Genomic DNA, 10,127 nt, shown 5'->3' on the forward strand with positions numbered 1-10,127 from the left:
GCAGACCCTGTCGTCGCTGGGTGAGATCGCCGCACCGCTTGTTTGCGGACCGCATCACGTCGCTGCGAGTGTCATCGCAGAAACCATCGCGTCGAGGAGCTGCGAGAGAGATCACCGCTGGTTCACGCATCGTTGCTCCGTAGATCGTCGCAACTCCAAAGATCGTCGCATCGTGCATTTTGCGAGAACAAACTTCCTACTGAACCTCCGCACCGGAATCCATGGCCTTCCTCCCCATACAGACCGGATTCATCGCCACACGCCCGCTACTGCAGCGGGGCTGTCGCAAACGCCTCCCCAGGGTCTCAGGAGCAACGCATCTCTTGTTTTCCACCGCACCAGCTTCTGCTTTTGGATCTTTATCGCAACTAAAAGGTACTGGAGTAAACGTGACGCAACTGTGAACTTTTCACGCATCTGTGGATTATTTTATCGCAACCTGAAGAATTTTATCGCAAACCTAAAGAACTCTTTTGAAACCATATTCTTGAACTGTGTATTTTGGATTTTTGTCGTTTTGGTCTTGTGTAGTTTAGATTAAATACCTTTATTTTTCTAAACTGTTGTGGAGTCAGTTTGTGGTGTTTTCATTGCGTTACTGTGAGTGTTGGTACAAATACTTTACACATTGCCTCTGGTTAGCCTAGACTGCTCGTGCCAAGCTATCTAGAGGGTGAGCAGGGGTTATCTCAGAGGGTTTCCTCCTTACCCTGACTAGAAGCAAGGGTCCCTATTTGGACAGTGGTACCTACCCCTGCCAACTAGAGACCCCCAGTTCTAACAGTAGGAATATCCATCAATGTCACAGTGCGTTCTTAAGTTTTACTTACATATCCAGCATCATGAGATCAAAAGTCTTAATTTCAGGTGGTTTTGGTACCCTTTATTTATTCTTCAGAGTTCGTAGCATAGTGGAAAATCAGCTAACATTAACTTCACAACATACTGTGACATTTGATTGATGGCTATTCCAACCCTGATGAAGTCCAGATGGACGAAATGCGTTGGCTGGGCTGACTGACTTTTTTGATAAAGAAACCAATAAAATTGGATTTTACACAAAAACAAGACTCCTGATGAACTGAATTTGATCAAACTGATGCTATTTGAGATTTTCGGATGACTTAACACTTTCATTACTAAAACTGATTTATACTTATGTGACGTTATGGGTTGTTAACTAAACAAAACATGTTAAACATAGGCCTGATAAGTAAGACCGTAGTGCGGGTAGTGTAAAATTTCTTGAAAGGACCAATGACATCTATTCAAGGTAGTCCGAAGTGAAGAGTATTGCTATTTGATGGCACCAATGCATTCAATGTAATTCAAAAGGTATGAAGTTCCTGGGGGGAGGGAAGCATGGGAGGATCTAAGTCAGGGAAACTGAGACAACAGATGAGGGAATCTGCTTGCTCAGAAGCAAGAGCCCTCACACAGCAGTGTGGATGTCATGCTTCGTCATTAGGTAGCTCCTCGTTGGGCCAGCACTTCAATGAGCATGAGATGCAGATGTGAGGTGTAGGGTTGAGGTGCTCCAGGTGTAGGTTGGTGTAATGCGAATTTATGGTTTTTAATTATAGCTAAGGGATACCCATTTTCATTTAATAGGTGGGTCTCTTTTTATGATTAAACAGCAATGGGTGGCTGAGTGTGTAAGTAATGGTCCTATCCATCTCATAAAATAGCGTGTGTGTAGGTCAACATGTTTTTTGTCTCAAGTGTCGCTATCGATCTGGGCGATTCTTCAGGACCGAAAAATTAAGCCTAATCTATTTGTGGTTGGGGAAAGTGTATGTGGCATTAGCAAAAGGTACCCAATCATACAACCAAATCCTCAGAGTAAAAGTATACCTGGGGATATCTAAAACTAAATGTTTGTTAAGCTACTGATCCCCTTTTGTAATGGCAGAGACCACACTATCTGTGGAACAAAAGGTTTCCAGCCCGCTGAAACAACAGTGACCTACTCCTTCTCTGCCACCTTGGAGGTCTTCAATGCATCCAAGTAATGCCTCAAGTTGATTGGGGAGGCCAGCAGAATAGGAGTGTTTTATCTTCCTCCTTCTGTTGAATTCTGTCACTTGTTAGGTTGCAGTAGCATAGCAAGGCTACCATGGGTCCTTTGCAAGCAAGGAACATGGTCCCTTCCACTGCTGGAGGGATAGTAAAATATAGCAATCATCGGGTTCAACGTGCCATTCAAGGCTCTGGGCCCCAGTGCCATTGCACCTGCTGCACCAATGGTAGCTGCTCCCCTGATAGGTTGGTCCTAGGGAGGTGAAGCGGAGACAGGGCCGGATTGGCCATAGCGGGCACTGGGCAATCCCCCGGTGCGTCGCACGGGAGGGGGCGGTTTTGGGCCACTGGGGGCCGTTTTTGTTACAGGGCCGTTTTTGCAGCATAGCTGCAAAATTGGCCCTGTACTAAAATTGGCCGAAAACTGGCCCAGGCAAAGAGCTAGGCGGCACCTCCAACCCCCCCAAGTGGGGAGGAGGGGCCGTCTGAGCACTTTGCCAGGGCCGGTTGTGGTTCCCAGTCCGGCCCTAGACAATACTTGGGTTTCGATAGTGGTAGGAAGTAGCAGTTGTGTCTGGTCCTCAATACACCTTCTCGGGTTTAGGGAAGGCCCTGTCCTCTCGCAGTCAGCCAAGATACATTTTGTTTCAAAAACTATGGGGCATATTATCAAGATCGTCGTTAAAATTATCGCCGCTTTAGTGGCAGGAAACTGCAGCTAAAGTGGCGATAATGGGCTTGATAATATGCCCTTGGGAATTCCCATAGAAGCCCAGGTTCACACCAGAACCTGGGCTTCTATGGGAATTCACAAGGGCCTATTATCAAACTCATTATCGCCGCTTTAGCAGCAGTTTCCTGCCGCTAAAGCGGCGATGATTTTAACGCCGTTCTTGATAATATGGCCCTATGTTTTCTCCAAACCCTTCCCGATAGCATCATTTTAACCCTGATAAGGGCAGGTAAAGGAATCTAAGGGCATATTATTGAGAAGGGCGTTAAAATTATTGCCACTTTAGCGGCAGGAAACTGCCGCTAAAGCGGCGATAATGGGCTTGATAATACGCCGTTGAGAATTCCGATAGAAGCCCAGGTTAACACCAGAACATGGGCTTCTATGGGAATTCACAAGGTCATATTATCAAGCCCATTATCGGCGCTTTAGCGGCAGTTTCCTTCCGCTGAAGCGGCGATAATTTTAACACCCTTTCTTGACAATATGCCCCTTAGAGACCTGTACCTTGCAGGTGCTAGTCTTGATTACTGCCACGAGGCTGTTGATTATTAGTGACTTCATAAAGTTCCCTCTTTGCTTCAGCCAATCGAAGGTGGAGGTGATTGTTCAATGTAGTTAGCCTCATCCGCCAAATTCTGCCTGAGTTTCCTTGTGTTGCTGATTGACATGCTGCAGTGAGTTTCCTTTGCCTTGCTTAATTTTTCCCACGTCTATTCATTGATTGGTGGGTCATCTCTCTTTAACAGCAGACACTCGTTTTCCTAAACCAGCAGAGTTTAACTCCATCTTTTGTTTTCAACCACCTTTCTTGAGGTCATAGCTGCTCGCGATGAATTCCTCAAATGCTATAGTCCTCGCAGACTGTCTCTGTGTGCCTCTCTCCTTCTGCTTCTCTTTCCTCAGCAGGTTTGTTCCTTACCCCCCCCCCCCCCCCGTCCCTATATATTTGGTTTTCTGATGTTTGTTTTGTGCTGCTTCACTTGTTTAATATTAGGTAAGCGAGTTTATGGTATCCCAATGTCCCTTCTTTGTTCCTTTTTTTTTATTACGGTCATGTATGAGATTCTCTACCCTTACTGTTAAGATAAATTCTTGTTGAATATTATATGATGAACATACTTAGGTAAGGTGTAAATAACCACGAGTGCTTAGACCACATTCACTCTAACAGCCATGTCGTTTTACATACCCTGAATGCTATTCGACACGTAAATTCAATTGCTTTCTGAGTGTCTGTTAATTATTTATCTTGAGCAACTCTTCTTTATTATTTCCTTTCTTAAGTGTGTCTCCCTGTGTGATGTTGGGCAGTTTTGACCTGCCAGTAGGTTTACGCCTGTTTTTAGGGCTACAGGATTTAAGTATGGATTTCGTGTTGGTGAACAGTGCTCACTGACTGGAGAATAAGAGCAAGCATTTGCAACGCAATAGGTCTTGGATTCACGAGATTTTGAGCTATTGGCATTGTAAATGACAATGACTTTTATTTATGTGTTGTTATTAAAACAAATAAATAAAAGGCAATGCCAATAGCTTAAACTCTCGCAAATGCGAGACCTATTGCATTGCAAATGCTTTTTTTTTTAAAGCGGCCCATACCGTGCTTTCACTATAACGGCAGCCGCACCTCTTTCTTTAGACGCGGCTAGTCTAAAGAAAGGGGCACGGCTGCCATTATTGTGAAAGCGTGGAATGGGGTGAATGTAAACAGCGACGCAAATAAACTAAAGGCAGGGCTGCCACTCTATAGGCGTGGCGTGCTGCGCTATGAAAAGAGAAGAAAAATAATAAAGCATTGCAGGAGGGCGTGTCCTGTCTGCAACATCAGGCAGGTGAAGTACATTTTAAAAAGTAGTGCTCGGAGGCTGTAATTAAAGCCTATTGAGTAATAACACATGTAACAGGGGTGTCATCATGGAAGGTTGCAAAACTAGACAAGGCGGTGCTAAGGAGGGACTACTAAGCCTATTGACCAATAAAAAGCCACAGTTTACCAAGGAAAATGAGATAAGCCAATAAAAAAATATAGGCGGAGAGTGGGCGGAGCTTCAAGTCCATACCTGAATTCAGCTTCCCTCTCAGAGCAGGGCATGCGCTGCCCAGGCTTGACCTAAAATAAAAGCTTCTTTAGGATATAATTAACACTAAAATTCAAGAGTTTTCTCAAGGAACCTAATTTCTCAGTAGCACATTAAATGCTCCACAAAATACTCAGGTGGCCTAAGATATAATAGAAAAGTTTTGTACAATTAAATTTTACTTGATTCATCGAGTGGTGGCATAGGCAAAATAGTGCAACAGTGCAGTGAACAAGTACAATAATGATCAAGGTCTATGAGAAATAAAACATTAACAAAGCGAGTTTTAGCACAAACCGAAATACATACATTTGGGCACAAACTAGAAGGCAAGTCAAGAGAACTGAAATCGGCAGTCAGAAAACATTCAGAAAGCAACCATATCAAGTCGATAAGCAATCGTCTATCAGGAAGATCAAGACACTGCTGTGCAAAGTCAGAACTTTGTGGTGGCATCTTGATCTTCCAGTTTGCTCCTCAAGCTCATAATTCCATTATATATCTGAATTAATCCATATGGGATGCTTTTTGCATCCATTACCTCTTAAATGAAATAGTTGGTGGTCCTTCTCTATGTGATTTGTCCTGAAAAAGACCCCACATGTTATAGTTTAGGATCAAACCATTACATATTGTGAGAAGTGTATACAACAAATTTATGGACAAGTGCAACTCTTCATAATAACTCTGTGTCTTTAATGTTCGTATTTTTCTCACTTCATTATGACCCAAAAGCCCTTAATGTCCTATCCCAATGCTAAACTTAATCAAGTTCACAGAGTCAAACACAAAATTCCCTCCTCCCTCCTCGCTGTTCAGTATAAAGTTCACTCCTTTCCTCAACCCTAAAACTCAACCAGAACAATCACCCACATGGGAACTGAAAATGCTGAGTCCAGCGGTGTTGCTCTGAACTGAGCCCCCTCCATCTGAACTAGCACAACATCCAAAGCACAACTTCAGGCATGTTATGCAGATATCATCTCTGCTTATGATAAGGTTGTTCCCTTTCTAAAGAAGGATATTCAGATCATATAAGGAAGACGCAATCAAATTGTTTAGTTTTGAATTCTCTAACCATAAAGAGGAATGCCAGAACTTAGCACACTAATGGTACACACTCAGTTGGAAAGATGACAATCTACACTACAAAGTCCACACAAAAGGGTATCAAAGAGATGTAACTCTAAAATATTCGAACTTCTTATCAAAAATACAAACAAGTGGGCATTTGTTTTCAAACTATCCAATAATGGGCCAAGCCCAAAGTACTAAAGAATTCTGTTGCTTCCATTCATACCCTTTAACTTCAAATTTTGCCTCACTGTTATACTCTATTTGTCTTTGTCTAATACAAAAGAAAAAAAACACTGCCAATCCCAAAGATAAAGTTCCCCACTATTTATTTTATTAGTTTGATTAAGACAAGGGAGAAAATAGGGAAAGGAATTGCAGTTCTTTGTTAAGAACCATAAATTCCTTCAAAGCCATCAACCTGATTCAGATGTTTCAGTGGTAGGAGATGTAACTGACACCTGCTACTCTAGTTGATACAAAAGCCTGGCCATCGTGCTCTCAGACATATTGACAGAATGTAGCACAATTGACCATAACATGCAACATTCACGAGTTGACTAGTGTCTCCACAGTTGAAATAAAAAAATAGGAAGAATACCTAAAGGTTTTCTAATCAAACAATATTGTGCAGAGATCCAGAAGGTTCCTCCCCATGGCATCTGGATTTCAAAATGTTCTTGTCTTTTTCTGCAGATATTTCACAATGATACTCAAGTCCAAATTTGCGCAGACGAGATACCAATCCATCCGCTACTAGTAGCAACACCAGGAAACAACCAAAAAGAGTCACTTTACCATATCCATTAGTATCATTTGGGTAAAAAAGAATAGAGACCATTGAAAGGCCATTTCCCTATTGTTTATCTACTGAAATTGTTAGAGATTGCATTACATAGGAATATTAGAATCCTAGGCGTGATCTTCAACGCTCCTTTAGTTGAACACGACATCAATGCATCAGACATCGAACACAATCCCAACTAGATATGCAGCACAAAATATTACCTTAATCATCAGAGGCAAAGAATTGAGTTAACTAACTCCCTCATCATGACAGGTCTAGAGAACTGCAATGATCTATGCCTGATTAAACATATTCAATATCAACAGTGCAGATACAGAGCCAAGCTATACGACTATTACCATCCAGCAATTAAATAAACAGTTAAATAATACTGCCCAATACCCTTCTTAGGTAAGTAGAAGTACCATGCCCTATAGTAGCTATTTTACAGCAAAGCATGCACATAGTTCTGATGGGTCAAAGTGAGAAGTATCGGTGTGCTATATTTTCACATTTTTAAAAAGACCCGACATTCATTTTAGAATTACAAGGTAGAGTGCTTGATGGTGGTGAGCTGGGCGTCCTAATTTGCAGGCATTGATGTTAATTATTAATATCTCTTCATTAAATGAAGTACTCTGGACAAGCCATTCTCGAGAGTTGAGACTTAAATTTGTTGAGAAATGTGTTAGCATCCAATAGGTCTGTTTTTTTTACTGAAGACAATGAATTTTGCATCATATTAATTAAATGGGTTTCTGTTTTCTCAGGAAAGTGGACAGATGACATAACTCTTGCAGAATTATTCGATTTGCCGATCCTGGTGTACCCAAGAACTAATTGTCCTAATAACTTTAAAAGCTAACATACATTTCCTGACCTCCCGACACAGCCATTACAACAGAATAGCAACAACAACAGCAAACCATCATGTCATCAAAAGGAAGAGGCAGCTTGATTTCAAATCTTACTGTCTCATCAAATCAAGGACCTGCAAAAAGACCTGCAGATTTGATGCCTATGCCTTCATTAACTCAACAGCAAGTACTTGCAAGCAAGAATCTCCCGGTCAAAGATGATGCAAAGACTAACGATGATAGTACATCTAATTCTACACCACCCAAGACAGAGCATAGGAAAGTAAAAGAAACCAGAGCAATAATCATAGATTTAGGAACAGGTTATTGTAAAGCTGGGTATGCTGGAGAACCGAGACCTTCATGTGTGATTTCTTCTACTGTCGGAAAGCATTTCCAGAAAACAGCTAAAACTGGGGACAACCGTAAAGAAAACTACATTGGACAGCAATTTAAGGAGGCTAAAATACCACTAAAATTAGTTAATCCGTTAAGACATGGCATTGTGGTAGACTGGGATATTGTGCAGGATATCTGGGAATACATTTTCTTTGCAGAACTGAAGCTCCCCACAGAAGAACATGCTGTTATGGTGTCTGACCCGCCACTTAGCCCTACCACAAACAGAGAGAAGTACGCAGAGTTGATGTTTGAGACATTCTGCACTCCAGCAATGCACATAGCCTATCAATCCAGATTGTCTATGTATTCCTATGGTAAGACTTCAGGCCTAGTTGTTGAATGTGGTCATGGTGTATCCCACGCCGTTCCTATCCACGAAGGATACACGCTGCCAAGCATCTCTGGGAGGGTTGACTATGCTGGCGATGATGTCACAAGATACCTGATGAAGCTTCTGAATGAGTCTGGAACCAACTTCAAGGAAGAACATGTCCACCTCATCGAAGAAATGAAGGACAAGTGCTGCTACGTGTCCTCAGAGCTTGACTATGAAATGGGTTTGCCAGTCAATGAGTACATGGTAGATTATGAACTCCCGGATGGGCAACGCATCACGCTTGGCAAGCAAAGATTCCTCTGTTCTGAGTCTCTCTTCAAACCCTCACTCATAGGACTAAATCAACCTGGACTACACACTTTGACTGTGAACAGTCTAAACAAATGTGATGCCACCCTGAGGAAGAACATGATGAACAGCATCTTGTTGTGTGGAGGCTGCACTATGATGGAAGGCTTCCCAGAGCGGTTCCAACGAGAAATGAACCACGTCTTCCCCGCTGAGAAACCACTCATCTCTTTTTCTCCAGACAGGAGATTTTCTGTGTGGACAGGTGGATCCATCTTGGCATCGCTCAAATCATTTCAGCAGCTGTGGGTTTATAAGAAAGAATATGATGAGAGTGGACCTTCAGTCATTTATAAAAAATGTTGCTGAGTAGTGAACAGGAAAAATTCAGCCCTCATTGACATCAACTCTTCATTTTTCAGCCACAAATCACTTTTCGCCTGCAGATGCTGACACGATCAAAGCTATTTACATGTGCAAGCAGTGAATAAAGCTCTTACATACCTGTTCTCTAAAAATTTGGTATTTTTGCACCTTCTTTGTATTTTGAAATACACTGCAGAATATCATTTTCACATACATTTAGCAAAGGGTTGTGTTATCCGTTACTACCTTGCGAGAGAATATTTGCATAGTTTTTACTGTGAATCAAGCAAATAAACAAATTTGATGATATCCAAAGAGCATTTGCTTTTGTGTATAGAGAAAGGTACATGTCAATTGTATCATGGCACACATTTGTGAAATTTTGGGGCAGAATGTTGGTGTACATTTCTTTTGGAACTACATCCCGATGTATAATGAATGATCTGAGGCACAACTTTACATGCCCATATCTGAACTAAGAGACACCACAAATGAATACTCTGGAGGTCATGTCCTCGTGCCTATTACCTTTCCTTGCCAATTGCAAATCTACCAGTGTAAGTTATTAAGGGTATTAGTTGATGGGGGTGAGAGCCCACCTGAAATGAAAACCACAATCCTTGTCAGGGTGAATTACTAAAGTCACAAATTAAACTTATGCTTACTCTCCGGTAGCTTGGTGCAAAGCAGTCAGGCTTTACCTGGAGGTAGTGTGTAAAGTGGGTATGCAGCACTCAAACAGTAATAAAGTGAAAACACAGTACAAGAAAAATCCCAAGCCAATTTAGAAAAAAAGAGAATGTTTTGATAAATAAAATGACACCTAAATGATAAAAACCCAATAAGTAGAACCAGAGATATACATTTTAAAAGTTTGAATATGAAATTAATGCCAAAAAGTACAACCGCAGTCATATGGTCATGCAAGACCTGGTCAACGTCACAAGTTACAGCTGACCATGATGGAGTGCGGGTCTGATACAAGAACCAGGTTGGTCATGGTCGAAGAGTTACCTTCTGCCTTAGAACAAATTCTAACAAGGCAGAGTCTTCAGTGGGGCAAGGCAGAAGTCTGGATTTGAAGATGTATTGTTGACAACTAGGAGCCATTGGATGAAATCTCTGTGAAGTTGTCGACGACGGCAAGAAAATCTCAGAGTAGGAAAAGTGAAGATTTCTGCTG

At 41.8% G+C, this 10,127-nt stretch overlaps 1 protein-coding gene across 1 annotated transcript; it reads left to right on the forward strand.

Annotated features, from left to right (window-relative positions):
• Window positions 1-7,468: 7,468 nt before the first annotated feature.
• LOC144819845 (actin-like protein 7B) lies at window positions 7,469-9,222 on the forward strand. Its single transcript, XM_078677579.1, has one exon. It carries the CDS (start codon window positions 7,625-7,627, stop codon window positions 8,945-8,947), a length of 1,323 nt encoding a protein of 440 aa, XP_078533705.1. The 5' UTR covers window positions 7,469-7,624; the 3' UTR covers window positions 8,948-9,222.
• The last annotated feature ends 905 nt before the right edge of the window (window positions 9,223-10,127 follow it).

This window comes from Lissotriton helveticus, chromosome 2_1 (assembly GCF_964261635.1).
Source record: "Lissotriton helveticus chromosome 2_1, aLisHel1.1, whole genome shotgun sequence".
NCBI classification, from domain to species: domain Eukaryota; kingdom Metazoa; phylum Chordata; class Amphibia; order Caudata; family Salamandridae; genus Lissotriton; species Lissotriton helveticus.